General features: G+C 45.7%; 1 protein-coding gene across 1 annotated transcript in view; it reads left to right on the plus strand.

The window, feature by feature from the left end:
* Positions 1 to 3,678: 3,678 nt before the first annotated feature.
* The window catches only part of BPIFB4 (BPI fold containing family B member 4), a 56,315-nt gene continuing 35,558 nt past the window's right edge, over positions 3,679 to 24,435 (plus strand). The window contains exons 1-4 of the mRNA XM_063144543.1: positions 3,679 to 3,886; positions 12,158 to 12,249; positions 14,543 to 14,725; positions 16,478 to 16,604. Of these exons, the coding sequence (XP_063000613.1) occupies positions 3,679 to 3,886; positions 12,158 to 12,249; positions 14,543 to 14,725; positions 16,478 to 16,604 (610 nt within the window). The remainder of the gene's footprint in view (positions 3,887 to 12,157; positions 12,250 to 14,542; positions 14,726 to 16,477; positions 16,605 to 24,435) is intronic.

Consider the following 24,435-nt stretch of genomic DNA (forward strand, 5'->3'; position numbering starts at 1 on the left):
AATGGAGGACAGAAGGGCAGGAAGTGACAGGGGCTGGCGTCTCTCTTCCCGCATGGCTCATCACCCTTCAAGACAATAAATCATAAGCAAGCAGAACTGTCCTTACCTTTCCCTCCAGCTTTCACTTCTATTCCCCATATGTCATATTTTATTTTGCAACATTCCCAATCCTGAATGCTTCAGGGCAAATTAATTCACATTTCATCTTTCAAAATCCTAAGATGGCTTTGGAATGTACGAAATTTGGCAATGTGAAATGTTGAATCAAATCGCACGATTATGGCAAATGCAGATAATAATAGGGAAAGGAACGTCTCGTGTAAGCACTTGAGTCATTGCTGACTCCTAGAGGGACGCCTGCTTTCGCTGACGTTTTCTTGGCAGACTTTGGTTTGCCATTGCCTTCCCCAGTCATGGTTACCTTTCCCCCAGCTAGCTGGGTACTCATTTTACCAACCTCGGAAGGATGGAAGGCTGAGTCGACCTGAGCCGGCTGCCTGAGAACCAGCTTCCGCTGGGATCAAACTCAGGCCGTGGTGAGAGTTTCGGCTGCAGTAACTGCCGCTTACCACTCTGCGCCACACGAGGCTCATAGATGATGATGATGATGATGATGATAATAATAATAATAATAATAATAATAATTTATTTCTTACCCGTCTCTCCATTTTGATCGAGGTGGGGAGCTGCAGTAAGTCTAAAATACATAAAATACTGAATAAAACCATAGTATACATTGTCAAAACATCCTTAAAAACATCCTAAAAGCATCCTAAAAACTGGGCAAACATTTGATGCGGCATGCTGGGGCACCCTTCCCCCTCTTTCTGGAGTGAAAGTGATTTCAGTATTTGACCCTTTTAAAATGAATCCAATCAATGAGTGGATGGTCGCGAATACCCACCTCAAGGCCGCTCAGCTGGGCCTCAGGAGAACGTTGTGCTGCTTATCATGTCTTCGCTGGTCTCTCTTGAGCAGGATTTTCCCTGCTTGAACGTCTTCTCCCTCATGAGAAAGACTCTTCCTCTTCCTCTCTGATGACTTTGGATACTTCCAGATGAGACTTTAATTTTATTTATTTATTCACAATATTTATATACAGCTCCGTATTCAAAAGTTTTCTGCGCAGAGACCAACAGATAAAATAAAAGAATAGAAACACCATATAAAATAATAATAATAATACTATTTTTAAAATAACAGAGTTCTGGTAAATCGTAGATGGTCATTCAAGGAGAGCTTCCTGAAACAATGACTTTTCAGGAGGCACAAGAAGCAATGCAGCGTTGGCCTCTGCCTGACCTCCAAAAGCAGGGAATTCCATAGGAACGGGGCCACCACACTGAAGGCTCTTCTCCTGGTGGACTCCAATCAGACCATAGGTCCATGAGGAATCACCAGAAACGGGCCCTCAAATGACTTTTGTTGTACTATCTCTCTTCCTCCTTCACAGAATTTTATTGGTCTGTTTGTGCTTCCAAATGATGTCGTCATCCACTCATAACCCCCCACTCCCATGTATTTCCACCACTTCTTCCATCTTCTTTCTTACTGTGCAAAAAAAAGTTATGTAAGAAAAGACAGAATTGCTCCACAATGCCTCCTGCCCACGAGCTCTGGGCCCCCAGCATCTGGAAGCATCCTTCCTTCCTGGTGACTGCCAGTAATATTTCCACAGGTTCCTCAATCAAGATGCTTCAGGCTGGGAGCATTCTCCTCCTTTGTGGACTCCTGCCCTACTCACAAGGGGTTGCGGAAAATGTCCTTTCTGTGGTCCGGATGGATAAAGGAGTTCTGGAGAATGGTGTGTTCTGTATTTCTTTTTCATTTTGTATGAAGGTTCAGAGAAAGAGAGAAAGGAAGTTCATTGCTATTTTCTGAATCATCCTACTCCTGAACTATCATTAGAGAAGCAGGAATTTGCAGCCTAATTCCCAAAACAGCATGTGTACAGTGATGTGTGTCCAAGTATGCACACCTACCCTTGATGTGCCCACGCAGCCTGAGATCCACAGAGCTTCATCAGTGTTACGGGGGAGTACACATAACGGATCTGACATCCCACCCCCTGGGCCACCCTAAATGTGGATACTCAACTCCAATTTTCATTGGAGACTTAAGCACGTGTTTAACGCCACTGAGATAAATTGGCAGTGGTTTACTCTGGCTTGTTCTCCCGCCCCCAAGTTACTTGCAAGCACTAAGCATTTGCTACCTTAAAATGAAACTCTGGCAATATGGATGCCTGGGATAGCAGAATAGTCTACAGAGAATTTCCCTTGGTCTGGCACCATTGAAATGAACGGGAGACACAGTCCCTTCTGTCTACCATCATCCAGAATGATGGAACACAGCTCAAAAACTGGGATTTCAAGCCAGCTCTTGGAAGATCTGTAGTTTGGAGTTCGCTGGTAGCTGCTTATCCTGAAGTCCTCACTGCCGTGCCCCTCCAACGTGCTCAGCACACTTGCCTGGCCACAGAACAAGGAACCTGTTTCCTGACTTGGAGCTGAGCAGGGGGTTGGAGCTGAGCAGGGGGTTGGACTCGATGGCCTTGTAGGCCCCTTCCAACTCTGCTATTCTATGATTCTATTATCCACTCATTAGATTGAGATCCCTTTGGAGAACAGAACCCCATCCATTTGTTAATGGGTAAGCTGATTTACCTGACCTGAAACGTTTAGCTACAAAAGACTGCACACTTCTCCAAATTTTAGGGGAAATAGGCTCAATAACTTCTAAAATGAAACCCATGAAGTCTCAAGCCAGCTAGTTTTGTTACATCTGACCTAGAAATTCCTCCTTGCACCCCGGTCCCTGATGTGCGAAGGGTGAGTGTCCTTTGTCACTGGTGATGAAAGGCACATGTTTCAGGGCAGATCTAAGGGTTGCCTGAATCCTTGGGGGCTGAGGGGTTGGAGCAAGGCAATGGGGAGCATGTAACATAGAATCATAGAATAGCAGAGTTGGAAGGGGCCTACAAGGCCATCGAGTCCAACTCCCTGCTCAAGGCAGGAATCCACCCTAAAGCATCCCTGACAGAGGGTTGTCCAGCTGCCTCTGGAAGGCCTCCAGTGTGGGAGAGCCCACAACCTCACCAGGCAACTGATCCATTGTCATACTGCTCTAACAGTCAGGAAGTTATTCTTGATGTCCAGCCGGAATCTGGCTTCCTTTAACTTGAGCCCGTTATTCCGTGTCCTGCACTCTGGGAGGATCAAGAAGAGATCCTGGCCCTCCTCTGTGTGACAACCTTTTAAGTATTTGAAGAGTGCTATCATGTCTCCCATGAGTGGAGTGTCAAAGAGCCTTTGTGTGAAGAAGGACCTTACCCTATGAAAGCGTTGTCTCAGAGATCCCACAGCATTACAAACGCTTTGCCAACACATTCACAAGTCTAACTACCCACCCAATGCTGAGAAGTTCAAATGTGCCTACCCTAGGCACATGCACTGGAAGTTTCCAGACAGATTATGGGGTGTTCCACAGCCTGGGAGCAGCCATTAAGAAGGCTCTCTTCTGTTTGATGATGGCATTGCTGAACTGAATTTCATTTTATTGACTTTCCAACTCCTGAACTAAATGTTTGTCAACTCTCTATAGTAATCTCAAATGCATTGGCCCAAGGCAACCTGATGCAGGGATTCCTCCAGGGAGGAGGACTTGGTGGAGGAGAAAATGGAGATCTTGCTGGAGGCTTGGCTGGAAATGTCCTGGGAGGCCAAGGAGGAGGTCTGCTTGGAGGTGTCCTGGGAGGAGGAGAAAATGACGATCTTGTTGGAAACTTGGCTGGAGGTCTCCTGGGAGGCCAAGGAGGAGGTCTGCTTGGCATCCTTGGAGGACAAGAAGGAGGTCTACTTGGCCTGGGAGGTGAAGGTCTCCTTGGGTGAGTTATCTGTTGCTGAGAAAAACACCAAGTTGCCCTTATAGGTCCATCTACACAAGGGCAGCACTGAGGTTCTTCGTAAGCTTAACAGCTGCTGCTTAATGAGTGGGTCCACAATGGTGGACAAAATTCCCTAAAAGGTAGCTTGCTCATCATGACTGACCTTCCTCTGCAAAGGAAAGGCAGAGGAGGGATGTGAGATGTGTTGTCCATCCAACACACACCAGGATTTTCTGGAACATGGAGAAGTTTCACAATAGTCACTTAGATTTCTTTGGCAGACACATTGACGTTGAAAGGGTTCTCTGAGGGTAGAAAGTTTGAAAACAAACTGGTCCATACATAACAGTGGATAATGTAGCCTTCTCTTGTTCTGAGATTGGCAGCGTGCATGGATCCATGTCACTGCAACTAGGGCTGTGCACAAATGCCCCCTCAAAATTCTATACCCTATTTGTGGGCGGAGAAATTGGGGAGGCAATTTCCACTAAAAATTTCCCCACGGTGGAGCAATTCTCAGCCATTTCCCACAGGTAGGGCTCACCCTTTGCAAGAGCTGGAGCACAGTTTCTTTCTTTCGGGGGGTTATGGTTTTTTTGCGTTGACATTGCAAGTGGCAACGGCATCAGCTGTGATGGCAACCTGGCCCCCATTCTGCATCCACCACAACACAGGTGTCAGGGTGAGGGGGCAGTATTATATCTAGCTCGAGGTGGAACTAGTGATGTGCCAAAATCTGTCCTCCAGTGTCCTGAATGTTTTCTTCCCCGTGAAAGAGGCTTCCATTTTTTTTCCTGCCTAATACTCAGGGTGATATATAATTTATTCTGATTTTCTTTTTGGGTTTTTTTTTTAAACTTACCTAATCACTGCAAGGTTGTCAAGGCTGCTATGGGAGTTTTTTCTTTCTATTTCACATCTCTCCATCACTCCGAAGCCTCCCAGGCAATTCCTGCAATTCCTGATTTGGGAACGCCCCGTGGCAGGAGGTGCCTCGTGACTTCTTCCCCTTGGCTTTAATTGACGTGTGGGAAGACAAGGAGGCTACAGGCCGCCAGAGAGATGATTGTACAATGAAAAGCAGAACACTTGCACAAACTCCTCAGCCACGTCCTGACTAAGGCCATGGCTAGGCGAGGAAGTTGGAGGGCGACGATCTCTCGATTTTATGATCATGAGATCATCGCCATCGTCTACACGCGGCGTGTGACATCGCAGCCGCCATTTTGGGTTTTTTATTTTAAAGGAAAAGTTATGCATGAGCGCTCGAATGAAAGGGAAGGTGTTTTTGTTTTTTAAAACCCTTGCCCTCCCCGCCCGCACCCGGATGGGCACAGAGGTGCTGAGGAACTCCATGCCCCGTGGCCGGTTCCCGGCTCCTCGCGATTACTTGTGAGGAGCCGGGACAACCCGCAACGCCCAGCCACATGTTCCACGGTCTCGGGGTCATCCCGAGACTGTGGAAAAAGCAGGAAAAAAGGGTAGGGCAATATCCCAGGCCAAGGGAGGGATCATCCCTTCCAGCTTCCGGGATGCCCTCTGTGTCATGTGGACACACAGGGATGATCCCGGGGCGATCCCAGGAGATCACCTGATCTAGCCATGGCTTAAGATCAGCATAACAAGCCCAAACTCAACCCACGAGAATTTCTCCAAAACCTTCTTCACCAAAGAGAGGGATCTTTCCATTATGCATTGCCTTGCTGCTTTAGAGATACAGCCTCCCCCTGCCCAATGCCTGTCAACTCATTGTCCTCTGTAGCCCCCATGATTTGATGACCAGATCCAAGGGGTGGAAGGATGTAATGTTGAGCCTGGGGGTGTTTTAGTTTCTGCTTCTGACTCTCTTCCCACCACTCCTTCACACTACAGCTTGAAGATTGTGGATGTCATCCTGCCAAAAGTCTCATTGAAGTTGATGAAAGGTGTTGGGGCTAGACTGAATATCTATACCAAAGTGGAACTCAAGGGCAAAACGTGAGTTGACTTCCTTGGGAAAGCATTGATTGATTGATTGATTGAGGGATTGATCAGGATGATCAGGGGTCTGGAAACAAAGCCCTATGAAGAGAGACTGAAAGAACTGGGCATGTTTATCCTGGAGAAGAGAAGATTGAGGGGAGACATAGAATCATAGAATCATAGAATCATAATATAGCACTTTTCAAAAGGTTGTCACACAGAGGAGGGCCAGGATCTCTTCTCAATCGTCCCAGAGTGCAGGACACGGAGTAACGGGCTCAAGTTAAAGGAAGCCAGATTCCAAATGGACATCAGGAAAAACTTCCTGACTGTTAGAGCAGTACGACCATGGAATCAGTTACCTAGGGAGGTGGTGGGCTCTCCCACACTAGAAGCCTTCAAGAGGCAGCTGGACAGCCATCTGTCAGGGATGCTTTAGGGTGTGTTCCTGCATTGAGCAGGGGGTTGGATTCGATGGCTTTGTAGGCCCCTTCCAACTCTGCTATTCTATGATTCTATGATTCTATGATTCTATGATTCTATTTACATACCTCCGTTTCTCCCAAGGGAGTCCAGGGCAGTACACACGATGCAATATAAAACACATAATTGTGCATAATATGAAAACCTCCAACCAAAACAGGTGAGGAATTCTCCACCAATCCTCCTCTTATCTTTATTTAGTCAGTTCCAGAAAAGAGCCTCGTGTGGCGCAGAGTGGTAAGTGGCAGTTACTGCAGCCGAAACTCTCCCCACGGCCTGAGTTCGATCCTAGCGGAAGCTGGTTCTCAGGCAGCCGGCTCATGTTGCCTTCCATCCTTCCGAGGTCCCCAGCTACCTGGGGGAAAGGTAACCGCGACTGGGGAAGGCAACGGCAAACCACCCCGTTACAAAGTCTGCCAAGTAAACGTCAGCGAAAGCCGGCGTCCCTCTAGGAGTCAGCAATGACTCAAGTGCTTGCACGAGAGGTTCCTTTCCTTTCCTTCCAGAAAAGAAGAAAATATAGAAAAGTAGGTTTGGGGTATCAATCAATCAATAAATAAATAAATAACAGTGTGGCATCCTAGAGATTTATTGAGAACATAATCTATTATGGTCAAGAGCCTCTTTCATTGAATGCATGGTATGGATTGCTAAGAGGGCAGAGGCAGGTTAAAAATTGATCACCCTGGTGAAGTGATCGGTTTGGGTGGGCAGGAATTCCCAAGTACATACGGTGCTCCATGGCTCAGAATAACTTCCCGATCCCCTTTCTATGAAGGGAGCTGATCCTTATTCCTTTGGCACACAGACAGGTAGAGTTCCATCACAGAATGTGGAGCTCCATGTGCGCAAGAGATCCCTGATCACAGCTGTGCACTCAGAGGGCTCTGGATTGAGGCCACGAGTGGATGGTTTTCTGTGTGGGGAAGAGACTGTCCTACCTTTTAGCCATAGGTTGACTCAGAAGTAAAACCTGCAGGAAGTCAGTTCTGTAGAAAAGAAAAATGGACTTGGATTGAACGTATACTAATAGTAAATGATAGTGGGCTGCATCACACCAGCGTTTTATCGCACTTTTGTCATGCCTGGTTTGTGATTTTGCAGCACGGCATTCAGATGACGCCGTGCCTGTCTTGCAAACACCCCTCCTCTTCCCATCCCTTTTTCGTGTTTTCCAAGAGTGGGAAAAGTCTGGATTATTTCCCCCAAATGGAATTAAAGTGCCCTTCAGCCCCGGTGTAGTGCCATCCTCTCGCTATTCCCTTTGTTGGGGAGTGTGTGCTTTGAAGGGAGAGCTTGCTGACGAAAGCGGAGGGCGGGGTGGTTCCTCTCCTCCAGCACCGTGTCAAACCAACGGACTTGTTGTGAGTTGGTTGAATGGACTTTTATTGCTTCAACCCTACTCTCATTGCCCGCAGAAATGGAGCCCAGCCGATAAAACATTAAATTGGTAAATTGCTAGACAACAAAGCCAGAGCCAGGGGGCGGGGGAAGAGGGGGAGGAGCCCACACCCATCACAATGTTACAACCAATGAACTGGAGGCGGAAGGAGGCGCAGGGTGAGGTGGCGTGGAGTGGCCTGGAAGAGAAAACAGGCAAAAGGGAGGTTTCATCGGTATAGTGCAATAACACAAACCTACGGGAAAGGGGCCATTATCTTGACGCGCTAATGAAACAGAGGTAGAAATCGCAGAGACAAACCGGGGGGAAAAGTAGGTGTGATGGAACCCAGTGTCCTAAAATAATATTTCACTATCTGGCTTTTCAGAATAGAGGGTCTTCAGGTGGAAACACACACACAAATCAAGCTTAGGAATAGATGGTGTATGTAGGCTATTTTTTTATTATTATTTGTGAGCTAAATACTTGTGCCTAATGAAGAAGCCAGCACCAACTGAAGGCTTGCAGAGACTGGGGAAAAAATGGGCATGTTTAGCCTTGAGAAGAGAAGACTGATCTCTTCTCAATCGTTCAAGAGTGCAGGACATGGAATAATGGGCTCTGCCACCTGTCAGGGATGCTTTAGGGTGGATTCCTGCACTGAGCAGGGGGTTGGACTCGATGGCCTTATAGGCCCCTTCCAACTCTACTTTTCAATGATCCTATGAATACTTTTGAAACTAGGGTTAGTTCAATAACCAACACCATCTCCACCTCTTTGGGGTCTTCCAGGCTTTTGAATGGTCTACTGAATCTTCTGGTGGAAGTGAACATCACAGCAGCCACTCGGCTAGTACAAAACAAATCAGGAGCACCCCTGCTTGTTGTGGAGAATTGCAAGACCAATCTGGGTGGCATTCAGATTCTGTCTGGGTGAGTGTCCCTACGTCCTAATGAAGCATTTGGGCCATTTCTTAAGACCCTTCCTTCTTCCGCTTGACTCATTACCATCTCAGCCATGACGTACTCTTCAAAAATAGACTGAAGTCTGAGGTTTGGATGAGATGCAGAGACAGACCAATTAACAGTTTTGCTTATCATTCTCCCATCTAATTTATTTATTTATTTATTAAAACATTCGTATCCCGCCCTATAATCACTACGATCTTAGGGCAGCGTACAGATCAAATCAGAACAATATAAACATAAATAATTTACAGAGCTAAAAATGTATTAAATCATTAACAAATTAAAACTGGTAGATTTTTTTTTTAAAAAAGCAACAAAACAATTAAAAACAATTAATTGAGAATTTAGCCCTTGAGGGCTTTCATAAAAAGCCATGTTTTAACTTAGTGCTCTGAATTCTTAGATCCTATCAATCCTCTGGTTTTCCAGACTGATGTGAAGTCATCTTCAGGTTATGATGAAGGAAAATCATGTCAGCAATGGGTCAATGTTATGTTGGAAAATGAGAGGCTGGTATTAAGTTGCATAGCCATGTTAACCGGCTGCAATGAAAACAACAAAGAATTCTTAAAGATTAACAACCCCAAATACTTTTCTTCTTTAGGTTCCTTCCACTGAGACTGGACAAAATCCTAACTGGTCTCCTGAACAATCTCATCCCTGGTGTGGTGAGTCTTCCAGGAATTTGCTTCATCTGGATTATCATCTATCCCCTTTTAGCCTTGTACGTTGACTGACTCGGGAATTACTCAGAGATCTTGGGATGGCAGCTGGTCTCACTGGACTGTTAACTTGAACCCCAGATGAGCTGCTGCCAGTCAAAGTAGACTACACTAGACAGGATGGACCAATGACCCAACTCAATATAAGACAACAAGACAATATAAGACAACAAGGCAACAATAGACCACTGCAGATAGTCTATGATGGAACTTTCCAGATAGTCATCAACAGCAAGTTCTGACCCATGACCCATGTAGCTCAGCTCTCATTGTACCAAACAAGACCATAGCAGACCATAAGCAATGCATAATGGGAAACCCATTTCTACTGGGAGTTAGAAGGAAAAACGCCAGTCTGAATATGTGTAGATTATTACTAGGAATATGTAGGGGGCACCCAACCCACTTCAGAGGCTGATTCAAAGCTTCTGAATTGGCCCCATTCTGCCTTGGCCTGATTCAGGCCAGGTTCAACCTGCTCTGGATCTGATTCCGAAGTGAGATCTGGAAATCAGAAATGTGGCCATTGTTGCGTTTTCAAGTTGCTGCCCCCACCCTCCTGCAGGACTTACCTGACCCATCCTCTCATGCCCAGCAGCCGTCCATTCTCTGTGAGAACCACATTTTTTAAGGAAGATGGAGGCTCCTAGATCTAATGTTGCAAACTAGGGTGGTTGAAAAAGGCCAGTTCCAGAAATGGCCCTTATGGCTGCTGTAGACTGCAACATTAGAACTAGGAAAACACAAAGCCCCCCATCTTCCTTAAAAATAGCAGCTCTCAAAGACGATGGACAGCAGCCTGGCGTGAGAAGACAGGTCAGATAAGTCCTGTGGGTGGGCAGGGGCAGCGGCTTGACATCATCCAGGATTGGGCAAAAGCAGTCCATAGTGCTTTCGACCCAATCCAACCCGCTCTAGACAGCTTCGACTTGATGTGGTCCCAATCCAGATTCATATCGAAGCAGGCGGAATCGATCTGCTTCAGTTCAGGATCCGGATCCAACCCCGAAGTGGTGCACATCCCTAATTATGACACTCCTGGCAATCATCATGGCCTATAGTGTCCTGCAAATGAATGGTGAATGTTGACCCCTTGTAGTCTTAGGTCCATAGTTGCACCTCTTGGGGGTCTCCTGGGTCAGCAGTTTTCCGTTTCTTTTTTTGCAATGCCTTTGCCTAGGGCAGCTTTCTACATATTCTTCATCCATCATGTGCTGCCTACTAGGGGTGTGCACGGACCCCCCCCACTCCGCTTCACTTTAAGATCCGCCATTTTCGGATCGGCCCGCTCCGCCCCGCCCCCACTCTGCCTGTGCCCACTCCACTCCGCTCGGAGCTCCGGATCCGGATCGGAGCTCCAGTCCCCCCCATAGGGGGGGTTACCGGGCCCTGCCGCCATCGCCACCCATGCGGCGACGGCGGCAGAGCCCGGTAAGGAGGAGGGGGGCCTTACCTGCCTCCGTCCGTGGTCCGTCGCCGTCTTCAATTGAGCCCGTGGTTCCACCAGGAAGTCTGGGCCGCAAGTGCGGCCCAGACTTCCTGCTGGAACCACGGGCTCAATTGGAGACGCTGACGGACCGCAGACGGAGGCAGGTAAGGGAGAGGAGGGCGGGGGGCGTTACCGGGCCCTGCTGCTGTCGCCGCATGGGCGACAGCGACAGCGGCAGGGCCCGGTAAACCCCATTTACCTTTCCGGCGGAGCTCCGGATCGATGCGAAGGATCCGCCTTCACCTCGATCCTCTTCACCACGCTCCGCCGGCCCCCCAATCCTCTTCGCCTCCGCCTTAAGGGCAGGTGAAGCCCCCCGCTCCGCTACTGCTTCTCCGGTCCGATTAGAAGCGGAGCACATCCCTACTGCCTACCACCATACAGTGAGGACTCATACCTTCAGATACCACACTGGGGAAAAGGGGCATTAAGTTTAGGGCTTAATTCCACCTCAGTCCTGATCTTCTCCCTCTCTGCTGCAGCTGTGTCCTGTCATAGACCTTGTGCTGAATGTGGTGAACACTCTTCTTGGCACACTCAACAGTAAGTTCTTTTGTACCAAAGTTGTCCTGCCTTTTTTTCTGCTCCAGTGCAACCCTGCCCCCACTCTGCCATCCTTGAACAGGCCTCAACAAGGACACTGAGAGAATTTTCACAGGTAGCCTAGAAATCCCAGTTTAAATTCTGCACCTGTTCTGAATAATGACAGTTGATATAAGGAACAGATTGTCAATGAATGACCAATTCATTCCACGTAGCGTGACATTACACAGTATATTTCTCATCACCCCTTCTCGGCAGCATCACATATGTTATGGCTAGAGAAAGTCCATTGATAGCCAGTGTGGTGTAGTGGCTAGAGTGTTGGACTGGGAGTTGGGAGATCCAGGTTCTAGTCCCCACTTGGCCATGGAAACTCTTTGGGTGACTTTGGGCCAGTCACAGGCCTTAGCTAGACCTAAGGTTTATCCCAGGATCGTCCCGGGGTTGTCCCTGCCTGCTCTCGGGATATCCTGTGTGTCATTTACATGAACAGGGATGACCCTGGGACCATCCCGGGATAAACCTTAGGTCTAGCTAAGGCCACAGACTATCAAGGTTGTTGTGAGGATAAAATGGAGGGGAGAAGAAGATTATGTACGCCGCCTTGGGTTCCTCGGTGGAAAAAAGGCGGGATATAAACGCAATAATAAAAAAATAAATAGGACTGTGGAAAAGACAACATGTGTTTCTCACTTCTCACATTCCTGTTTATTCTCCTACAGGCGTGTGCCCACTTGGTACGCTAGGAAAACTGCATTATACTCTCGCTGGCCTGCCACTGTTCAATGGGCAGCACATCGTACTGAATCTGAATGTAAGGCACCAATTTCCTTTCGTACTGCAATGCATGAGGTTCCTCCTAGGGAGGGTGGGAGAAATTCGCTGAATTTTCATTTTAACCTAACTTTCCTAATTCCACACTTTTGAAGCAGGACGCAAACTGAAATACAGCTATTCATCAAAATTCTCACTTCTCCAAATTTTGCAGTGTAAAAAAAAAGTGTATGAAATGGCATATATTGGGGAAAGTGCACCCCCCAAAATATGTATATCATAGAATAGTAGACTTGGAAGGGGCCTCTAAGGCCATCGGGTCCAACCCCTGTTCTAACTTCCTGACTGTTAGAGCAGTATGACAATGGAATCAGTGACCTAGGGAGGTTGTGGTCTCTCCCACACTCGAGGCCTTCAAGAGGCAGCTGGACAACCCTCTGTCAGGGATGCTTTAGGGTGGATACCTGCCTTGAGCAGGGGGTTGGACTCGATGGCCTTATAGGCCCCTTCCAACTCTACTATTCTAGGATTCTAGGATTCCATGATTTTAAAGTGATTTCCAGAGGACAGCCGTGTTACTCTATTGCATCAAAATCAAGATTAACAAATTTATTCTGGCATAAACCAAGATGCCATAAATCCACAAAAGCTTATGCCAGAATAAAATTGTTAATCTTCAAGGTGTCAGAAGACTCTTTGTTGTCATTATAAAGTAAGCGACATGTAGTTCGTAGGTCATATGCACCAGTCAATCCAGGTAAGCAAAGATGCAGATCACAAGGAAACCTCAGAAGGTGGTGTGCGTGAACTGCCGGCCAGGCTCACTGTGAGCAGTAACCCTTCGCTTTGGCCAATCCTATTCTCTGGCCAGAGAAGCTTGATTGTCCTGTTCCCTCTGCTGGTTGAGATGAGTTTCACCTCTCTCAATGCACCAGAAGTTCGGTGACCCCGAGAAGGCCAAAGGACATGCACTCGCCTGCAATTTCCCCATGATATTTCTAAAATCAAAACTGCAATTTTTATTGAATCTGAAGAGATCTGAGCCAAACCGCATATTTATTTATTTATTTATTTATTTATTTATTTATTTATTTATTTATACATTTCTATACCACCCAATAGCCAGAGCTCTCTGGGCAGTTCACAAAAATTAAAAACATTCAAAGTATAAAACAACAGTATAAAACCATAATATAAAATACAATATAAAAGCTCAACCATATAAAAACAGCAGCAATGCAAAATTACGAATTTAAAACTGGGAGAATAAAACTTCACCTGGCATCTAAAAGCATATAATGTGCCAAGCGAACCTCCTTAGGGAGCTCATTCCACAGCCGGGGTGCCACAGCAGAGAAGGCCCTCCTCCTGGTAGCCACCTGCCTCACTTCCTTTGGCAGGGGCTCACGGAGAAGGACCCCTGAGGATGACCTTAGGGTCCGGGCAGGTACATACAGGAGGAGGCGTTCCTTCAGATAACCTGGCCCCAAGCCGTTTAGGACTTTAAATGTTAATACCAGCACTTTGAATCGGGCCCAGACCTGGACTGGTAGCCAATGAAGCTGGAAAAGGACTGGCATGATGTGGTCTTGTTGGCCAGTCCCTGTTAGTAACCGTGCTGTCCTGTTTTGTACCAGTTGAAGTTTCCAGACCATTTTCAAAGGCAGCCCCACGTATAACGCATTGCAGTAATCCAAACAAGAGGTTATCAGAGCATGGATCACTGTAGCTAGGCTATCGCTGTCCAGATAAGGGCGCAGTTGGTATATCAGCCTAAGCTGATAAAAGGTGCTCTTTGCCACTGAGTTCACCTGTGCCTCAAGTGACAGTTCTGGATCCAAGAGCACCCCCAAACTACAGACCCGATCCTTTAGGGAGAGCTCAACTCTGATATGTGTACATTAAGCTCATGAAGTCAGCATAAGCTGAATGCTTGGTGCAGCGACGGCTCGGATGAATGCTTTAACATGTCAGGATTAAAACAAAAACAAACCATTTACGTGAACGTTGCTGGTGTTTGCTGATTCACCTTTCAGCCTAAGTCAGTGGAGGTTGGTGGGTCTGATATCAGTAGGGTGGTAAATCCTCTTCAGATTTCAGTCAGAACCAATCAGAACACTAAAGGAGCTTTCAAAGGTGCAAATCAGTCACCAAAGTGTGAAGCGGTCACCTTGGAAAGCTCCTTTAGAGTTTTGACTGCTTCTGACTGAAACCCACAGTAGAGTCAGTGCCCCACTGACACCAGAGCCACCAGCCTCCGCTAGTCAAAGGTACAGTCTTGTGACAGCCAGAATGTTATCTCTTAACCTATGTGCTTCTGACATCTCTTCCAGCTCTTGCTCATCAATCATGAAGGCAACTCCATCAAGCTTCCCCCAGCCCAGCTGCCCTCTCTGCCTCTGCCTCCAGCGGTGGACGGCACCTCACAGCTGCTTATCTCCGGCAACCTCCTCTCCTCTTTGCTCCAGATGCTTGTGACAAGAGGAGCGTTCAATGCAGACATCACTGAACAAGTGGTGAGCTGCCCAGCCCTGAATCCATTGAACGTTCTTCAGGAGTTCACCCAGGATTAGCTTCAGAAAGCTTGAGGGAAGAACCATAGGTCAGGGCTAGAGTTCTCACGTAGCACCCAGCTTAGGCCTGGGTGGCAGAAAGATGGAAAGGAGGACAGGGCTTCTTTCTTGGCTCATTCTCCTCCAGAGGTTTCCCCACTAAAACATCTATTTTGCCACTAAAACATCTATTAAAACATCTAAACAGACAAGCTGAAGCGTGTTCAGAGGAGGGCAACCAGGATGATCAGGGGTCTGGAAACAAAGCCCTATGAAGAGAGACTGAAAGAACTGGGCAGGTTTAGCCTGGAGAAGAGAAGATGGAGGGGAGACATGAGAGCACTCTTCAAATACTTAAAAGGTTGTCACACAGAGGAGGGCCAGGATCTCTTCTCGATCCTCCCAGAGCGCAGGACACGGAATAACGGGCTCAAGTTAAAGGAAGCCAGATTCCAGCTGGACATCAGGAAAAACTTCCTGACTGTTAGAGCAGGACGACAATGGAACCAGTTACCTAGGGAGGTGGTGGGCTCTCCCACCCTAGAGGCCTTCAAGAGGCAGCTGGACAACCATCTGCCAGGGATGCTTTAGGGTGGATTCCTGCATTTATTATTATTTATTATTATTATTTATTTATATAGCACCATCAATGTACATGGTGCTGTACAGAGTACACAGTAAATAGCAAGACCCTGCCGCATAGGCTTACAATCTAATCTTACAATCTTACAATCTAATCTTACAATTGCATTGAGCAGGGGGTTGGACTCGATGGCCTTGTAGGCCCCTTCCAACTCTGCTATTCTATGATTCTATTTCTTCTCTCAAAGGCGGAGAACTGCATCAGGGGGCTTGTTACAGAAAACCATAGGAGTGTTAATTAAAAAGTTCCTTCCCCCACACCCAGTCAAAGAAAGAAGACAGACAGACAGACAGACGCAACACTGCAGAAAAGCTACAATCAGCTGAATATCATGTGCAGTTTGGCACTATATTCAAAGCACTACAAGATACTACTCCCTCTGAAGCCAGGAGTTCATGTTTTGTGCCTAGTATTAGTTATGTAGGACCTCTTTCTGCATGATCCAATGCATAGCAATACTTTGGTTCAAATACCAGTTTAGCACTAATCTACACCAAGCAGGATGTAGCACTATAAAAGCAGTATGAAAGCGCTATATAAGAGGCAGGGGCCACACTACTGCTTTTATAGCAGTATTGAAGCTCACTGTTGGGGTGCATTGACACAAACCATATACCATGTTCATACCTCTTCCATACCACTATATCCTGCTTGGTGTGGCTCCTGCCTTTTATATACCTCTTTCATACCACTTTCATAGTGCAATATCCTGCTTGGAGTAGATTAGGCCTTTGTCATGAGGCGATCCAACTGGTCTTGGTCAAGTCACTACTATTTGTCAGCCTCAGTTGTGCACCTGTATATTGGGAACAATGCCCCCCCCCACTTTCTTGGTTGTCAAGAGCATGAATGCTAAATAAATCACATCAGGCTGAAGGAATTGAGCAAGAGACATTCATTATCTTTCTATCTCTTTTGTTTCTCCCAGCTCTATGGATCAGTGCCACTGACGACATCTGCTCTTCAATCTGCACTGCCTGAGGTAAAGTATTTCTCCTGGGTATTTCACTTTTCAGGAAGATTTCTCCCATCACGCTGAGCCCAAGGCATTCGCCCTGTTCCGTTTTTCACAGATTTCTCGGCTGGTACCGGAAGCTCTGCCCCTGGTGGTCAGGATTAGAATTAGTGATGTTCCAGTGGTGTCTTTGCACAATGGGAAGGTCACCGTGACCCTTTCCGCCACCCTTGAAGTGCTGGCTCGTACAAACTCTTCTCTCGTGCCCCTGTTTGCACTGGACGCTGTGAGTAGCAAATGAGGAAATTGGGGTCATTGGTTACAGGTTCTCCGCTCTTGACTCTTTGTTGGCTTATCTTCTTGGCTCCTCTCTCCTAATCCTCCAACTTCCTTGTCCCTGGTTATCATGTTTATGTGGGCAGAGCCCCTGTCACAGCAAATGGATCTTCAGTGAGTCGGAAGCCAGGTACCTTATCAGCACGTCTTCTCCTTGGCAGACAAAATGGCAGGCCCCAAACAATTGTGTTTTCAACCAGTGCCAGAATCTAGGGACGTGTACATGCCGACACGCTTAAACTGTAGTAGTTCACTGCACAGCTTTCAAGTCATTCATTTTTGTCTTGTCCTTCTGCCAACCATAGGGTGACCATATTTGGGAAACCAAAAAAGAGGACACCTAGTGTGTATGTGGGGGAAGCAGCTTTCTGAGTCCTGCAGAAAGTACGTTATTCCCCCGCCACCTTAAAGAACCCGATTGGAGTGGAGGAGGGGAAAGGATTTCATTCTGCACCACCACCATCCACTCCAATTGGGGCCTTTTCTATAATGTCCACGAATGGCCCACTTTCCCCTTTAAGACCTCAATTGGAGCTCGGGGTGGGGGGATGATGTGCCTCAAGAAAGCACGTCATTCCCTCCTGCCATGCTAATGGCAGCCTTAAAGGGGAAGGTGTGTCATTCCAGGACATAATTGAAAATTATAGAAAATCCCCCCTGACACCATGGAAAGAACAAAAACCAGGACAAATCCGGGGAAATCCTGACAGTTGGTCACCCTAGCCAACCAGGCAGCAGTGAAGGAAATACAGGTACATGACCACTTGTTGAGAGTGTAGGTGTGAATAGTCCTTGAAGTAGGGCATTGGAATCTGGATGTCATAAGATCAGAGAGTCGGAAACAGCCAAATGCTTTGACATTCAATCTCCTCCCCTGTGCCATGAGACAGGACTGTCCATGCTTTAGCCTCCCCACCATCACCTCTGCCAGCCTGCAATGCAGACTGTAGTTGGGTCACAGTATGTGCAATGTAGAAGGTGTCTGCAGATAAAAGACCCCAAAGATTCAAGCGAGTTAGCAAAGCCGGTGTCCCTGCCCTGGATATCTAGAAAATATATGATTTTCTAGGGTGGATTCCTGCATTGAGGCGGGGGTTGGACTCGATGGCCTTGTAGGCCCCTTCCGCCTATGCTAGTCTATGATTCTATGATTAGACCGGGGCAAAAATTCCTTCTTGGCCTCAGGTATATGGACCAGATTGAGAGCAAAGGTCTCCCACTGAGTCTTCCCAAGGGAATCTGGATCACGTGTTGCTGAAAGCCAATACGTTAGCCAAGATCACGTGTGGGGTGGAAAACCACCCATCCTGATCCTGGTGGGACACATAAGACATTACAATAGAAGAGCTGGATTTCCAAAGGCAGCAGAGAAGGGGCTGGTCTCATGCATTATGATGCATTATGATCCTCACAGAGTGCAGGGCCCGATCTACACTAAGCAGGATACAACACTTTAAAAACGTTTTGAAAACTGTATATGTAATGTGTCCTGGGCTTGAACAGTTGTCAAAACCATTATAAACCATTTTAAGCAGTAGTGTAGATCCTGCCCAGGACACGGAATAACGGGCTCAAGTTAAAGGAAGCCAGATTCCAGCTGGACATCAGGAAAAACTTCCTGACTGTTAGAGCAGTACGACAATGGAACCAGTTACCTAGGGAGGTTGTGGGCTCTCCCACACTAGAGGCCTTCAAGAGGCAGCTGGACAACCCTCTGTCAGGGATGCTTTAGGGTGATTCCTGCATCGAGCAGGGGGTTGGACTCGATGGCCTTGTAGGCCCCTTCCAACTCTGCAATTCTATGCTTCTATGCTTCTATGATGTTGTGATTGCAGAATATCAACCTGAGTGGAGCCATCAGGATTACTGGAACAAAGCTGGGCATCTCCTTATCCTTGCAGAGGTAAATGGATCCTTAGATGCTTTAAGATGTCATGCATCCTGCCCTACAGAATAACAAAGGGCAGACAACATGCTCTGGTGATGAGTATTTATTGATACGCCGAATAACATTTGGAGAATGTGTATATTTCAACAGCACACCTTTTGCATAGATTCCATGCTTTCAAATCAGGCTTGTACAGGAGAACCTCCAATTGGGCCATGCCTTGTTTCTAGGGTCCAAGGTCCAATGTGCTTTGGGTGTGCTTCACTGCATCTAAAGTGCTTCTCAGGCCACAGCTAGACCTAAGGTTTATCCTGGGATCATCCAGGGTCCGCCCCTGTCTGAGCACTGGATTCCCTGTGTGTCACCTAGATGGACAGGTTTGACCCCTGGACGATCCAGGGATAAACCTTAGGTCTAGCTATGGCCTTAGAGTGGATGGATGAGAGGTGTGGCCACCTTGAATTGATGAGCCCCGGAGAAGGAAGGCTGTTGGGCTCCTTGCACGTTGGCAGTGAGTCAACCCACTACATTTCTAAGGCTGCCACCTTGAACTGATTAATTGGATAAACTAATCAGTTAAAATCTTTTAAATCATCTAAAAAGGCACCCCAGGTCATTTGGTTATTAAAAGAAAATGAAACATTAAACTTTTGAACATGTTTATTAGTCATGCTTCCTGGGAATGATGGGAGTTGCAATACACCAAAATGGGGGGGGGGTGCCTTCCCCACCCCGGATCTAACAGCATGAAAAAATGCCCACTCACAAAAAGTACAGCTTTGGTCATTTGCAAATTGATACAGATTCAAATCAATTACTGATTTGAAGCATCAGTGTAAAGTGCTCCCAGTGAAGTATCACATGTGTCATTAACATTTATATTTATTTATTTATTTATTGCACTTATATACCGCTCCCATAGCCAGGGCTCTCTGGGCGGTTTACAGAAATTCTAAAATTAAGATAAAAACGAGTATACAAAATTTAAAATTCTAAAACACAGAACATACAAACATGAAGCATTAAAAACCGTTAAAAAACTAAACATGTGGGTGATTAAGATGTGCCCCCACATGCCTGGGCAAAGAAGAAAGTCTTAACCTGGCGACGGAAAGATAGCAGTGTTGGTGCCAGGCGAGCCTCGTCAGGGAGATCATTCCAAAGTCTGGGGACCACCACCAAAAAGGCCCTGTCCCTCATTGCCACACTCTGAGCCTCTCTCGGAGTAGTCATCTGGAGGAGGACCTTAGATGTTGAACGTAGTGATCGGGTATATTCACGTCGGGAGAGAGGCGTTCCGTCAGGTATTGTGGTCCCAAGCTGTGTAAGGCTTTATAGGTCAAAACCAGCACCTTGAATTGGGCTCGGAAACATACAGGCAGCCAGTGCAAGCGGACCAGAGCAGGTGTTGTATGGTCGAACCTTCTGGTTCGACCATACAACAAAATCAATCTGGCCGCTGCATTTTGCACGAGCTGCAGCTTCCGAACCGTCTTCAAAGGCAGCCCCCCGTAGAGTGCATTGCAGTAATCGAACTATCTTATGCACTATCTTTTCCTACAGCAGTTGCAGACTCCAAACAGTAATAGATAAATTATGCAACTATTTAACTCAACAAAAATGTGAACATTTAAAAACATTTTCATTCAACATCTGTCAAGTCCAGCTCCTGTATTTCTGATGCCTGCAGTATTCATTGTCCCATTATCCTGATCCCTCTTTCATCTCTCTGGCCTGCTATGGAGTCTCTCTAAACCAGATGTGTAGCCTATAAGTAATGTTTTTGCCAAATTCACCTCTAGGAGAGAGATTGATCTCCCCAGTGTTTAGATAACATCCAGTTATAAGCTAATTGATACATATTCTCCTATGAAAAACTACAGCTTATTTTTATTGTGGGTCTAGTAGGCATTTGTACTTGGTAAAATATTTACATGCTAACAAGATATGGTATATACGAACACAGAACATATACAAAAATATAAAGTGGTAGATGAAATAAATGAAACACATTTCAAAAAGGTTTCTAAGAATTGTTCCGGGGGCATGCCTTTCTTTAAAAAAGAGTATCATGTCTTCCCCAATAAAATATTTCTGAGCTCTCTCAAAAGGAGGTCAAGATAAGGACAAGTGTTTTTATTGTGAAACCTCACAGCTCTGCTCATTTATGTGATTCCTGATGAACCTGTCCGTGAGGGGTTAACAAAGAAAGGATCTTATGATCAGCACCTTTCAATTAATTCTACCTATAGTCTGGAAGTAATACCTTTATTTTTTGGTCAGCACTTCTGAAAACAAGGCGTTTGTCTTTGGGTCATATCTGAGTTTACATCTTTTGACCTTCATCTTTGAAACACAACCATGAAGCTTCAACATGGACTAGTTTAAATTCTATTCAGTACTTAAAATATTTCATCTTATCTTCACTCATATACATCAAAGGTAGAAAATATTCTCCTTATCTGAACCAGGAGTTATTCCCCCCCCCCCCCCCAAACACACACTGAGTTTAGCTGGAAAAAAGTTCAACCTTGTCTGTTGCTTGTCACTTAAGTTAACAATGTCTAAGGGTGCAATCTTATGCATGTTTAGGGAGTGAAACATGCTGACTGAGGGACCCTGAGAGTCATAGGATTTCTTTCTTTCTAAACATGTCTAGGAGGGTAAGAGGTTCAAGGTGAAAAATGCAGTGAAAAGTTACTGTGATTCAAATGGAATGGATACATCTGCTAGAGTCAAAATGATTTCAGTTTACTGCAAGCGTGTATCTGGGTCATATTTTCATACTTCCTTTAATATCTTCTACAAGATGTACAATAAAAAGGTAAAGATAATTAGGCCTTCAAGAGGCAGCTGGACAACCATCTGTCAGGGATGCTTTAGGGTGGATTCCTGCATTGAGCAGGGGGTTGGACTCGATGGCCTTGTGGGCTTCTTTCAACTCTTCTATGATTCTATGATAGGGAACAAGATTCACAGAGTGCAAGAATCTTACAAAGTCCAGGAAGGCACAAAATGCCAGAAGACAAATATTTAAACAAGTGTGCAAAGGTTCTGGGACAAAAATAAACCTAATAAGAACAGCGAAAGTAAAAAGGACTCCCTATTTTCTCTAATGTTGATGACACTTTGATTTTCATTCTTTTTCACAGCGTCTCCCTCAGAATGTCTTCTTCACAAATCGGCTCTTTTGATGTAAGTTAATGTTCTTCCACAAAATGAGAAATGCGGACACTGCCCGGGATGCATGTAGGACAGGAACAATATTTCATTGATCCATTGACTTGAAAGAAAATACCTTTTTGGCCATCTTTGAGCTTACATCTTACACTGATATAAAGATGAAGTAGCATCTTGATCTGTAACTCTTCTATAAGTTGAAGGTCACCTGTCCAAGAATTAGGAGAATTTTGCTCCTGTTCACAAATCATAGGGACACATCCTGTTTGCAACCCCAAATGTGAATGTCCTGAGCTTGTGTTAGAAAGTGTGCACTTCCAGAAATTCATAATTGCACAAGTGTGCAGTTCTAAAAATGTGTATTCCCACCACACCCACCCACACATCCACACCCACTCACCCACACCTTTCCATGCTTTCGTCTATGGGGGGAAAGAGTGCATTTGGGTGCATGGAAAAGTGTGCATTTTTCATGTTCAAAAACGTGTACTTTTCCTGTTTGGGAAAAACAAAAAGACGACCAAGAATGAGGCTAGATGAGCATCAAGGTGGAAAACCAAGAACCTTAATGAGTTCCACCGTAACTCATTCTCCCAGACGTGGTACTTATGTGTGTGCAATGGTTTTTGCCAGTCTTAAGAACAGGATAATGAGAAGGTATCTCAGTATTTGCTTGAATGTTGATTTTATGAAGCATTGAGAGAGGGAAAGGTATCTTTCCCAATTAAGGTTCTTTAAAATGTCTTCCAATTTTTGAAAATGCTCCAAAGACGGCAACTTTTATCTATTTAGATGTTATCAATTGCTACACAATAATAATAATAATAATAATAATAATAATAATAATAATAATAATAATATGTCTGCCTGTCTCTGTCAGCACAAACACCCTGAGCCCTAGATGCCTGAAGGGAGTGGCTTTGTGAGGAACCCCCCAGGCCAGGTTTGACCTCTGCTCCCCCATTGCAAATTGTTATTTATGTGTCTTCTTCCCTGCTTAGGAGCCTCGTGTGGCGCAGAGTGGTAAGCGGCAGTTACTGCAGTCGAAACTCTCCCCACGGCCTGAGTTCGATCCCAGTGGAAGCTGGTGCTCAGGCAGCCGGCTCAGGTCGACTCAGCCTTCCATCCTTCCGAGGTCGGTAAAATGAGTACCCATGAGGACATGGAATAATGGGCTCAAGTTAAAGGAAGCCAGATTCCGGCTGGACATCAGGAAAAACTTCCTGACTGTTAGAGCAGTACGACAATGGAACCAGTTACCTAGGGAGGTTGTGGGCTCTCCCACCCTAGAGGCCTTCAAGAGGCAGCTGGACAACCCTCTGTCAGGGATGCTTTAGGGTGGATTCCTGCATTGAGCAGGGGGTTGGACTCGATGGCCTTAGAGGCCCCTTCCAACTCTGCTATTCTATGATTCTATGATTCTAAGAAAACATCAGCGAAAGCAGGTGTCCCTCTAGGAGTCAGCAATGACTCAAGTGCTTGCACAAGAGGTTCCTTTCCTTTCTTTCCCCCTGCTTTACTGATTTATTGGTTTATGGATGGATGTTTGTATTTTTTTATTTGAGTTGTACCCTGCTTAGGGATTATTTTGTAATAAACAGTGGGTAATATGGCACATTTCAAAAATACATACATACATATTTTTAAAATAATCACTTCTAAAATGTCAGGATACCTGTTGCTGAGCTTCTGCTCTCTTCTGAGCTTCAGCTGCTCTCCAAATAGGAAATGTGCCTGGCACAAAGCCCAGACGCCTGTTCCAGAGAGCAACCATGTAGCCCCAAGAACACTTGGATGTCTGTGCTACTAATAGTGACGTCCCATCACAATGGTGGGCAATTTTCAAAATACTTCTCGTGAAACCGAGGGGACAGTTCTTTTTCTCTCCACCTGATTTACTAGCAACGTCTCTCTTTGTTGCAGGTTGATGTCCTCAAAAACTGGATCATAAACATTCTGCGAATTGGATATCTGCCAGTTATAAATGGTAGGGCAACCATATTACTACTCTTTAGTAATAGTATTTATTTATTTATTGCATTTATATACTGCCCCATAGCCGAAGCTCATTGGGTGCTTTACAAAAGTCTGGGCGGTTTACAAAAGTATTAGAGTTAAAATTCTACATTTCGGATAGAAGAACCATGTTACAAGTCTAACATGGTTTCCTTGGTTTCATTTCAGGAGCCCTGGATATAGGAATCCCATTTCCTAAACCCTTCAATTTGGATTTTGCTGATGGTGTTGTCAACACTACTGAAGTAAGAACTCCATCGTTCATTTCTTGAAAACTATTCCTTAAAGGTTGCCCACCATTGTCTTGAGCTGGAAGCTTGAATGAATCTGTAAGGAGCTCCAAAATCTACATGAAAACACTTAAAAAGTAGATGCTTGAACTCCCAAGAATAAATTAACTTGCCTTTTTCAAATCCTAGACTTTAAATTTAGGGACCTGAAAAAGTCAGGACAGAGGATCTGGACATTCAATGTTTTAAAATGTTTCAGTATTTAAATTTTTCATCCCAGAATTTAGTTCTGTATCCAAAAGTCAACCCCTTAATTCCCCAAACAGCATCTGAAGAAGAAACCAAGCTTCCCTAGAATCTGCTCAGGACAGTGTGTGTGTTTGTTTGTGTGTGTGTGTGTGTGTGTGTGTGTGTGTGTGTGTGTGT

Source organism: Elgaria multicarinata, chromosome 1 (genome assembly GCF_023053635.1).
Source record: "Elgaria multicarinata webbii isolate HBS135686 ecotype San Diego chromosome 1, rElgMul1.1.pri, whole genome shotgun sequence".
Taxonomy (NCBI): Eukaryota; Metazoa; Chordata; class Lepidosauria; order Squamata; family Anguidae; genus Elgaria; species Elgaria multicarinata.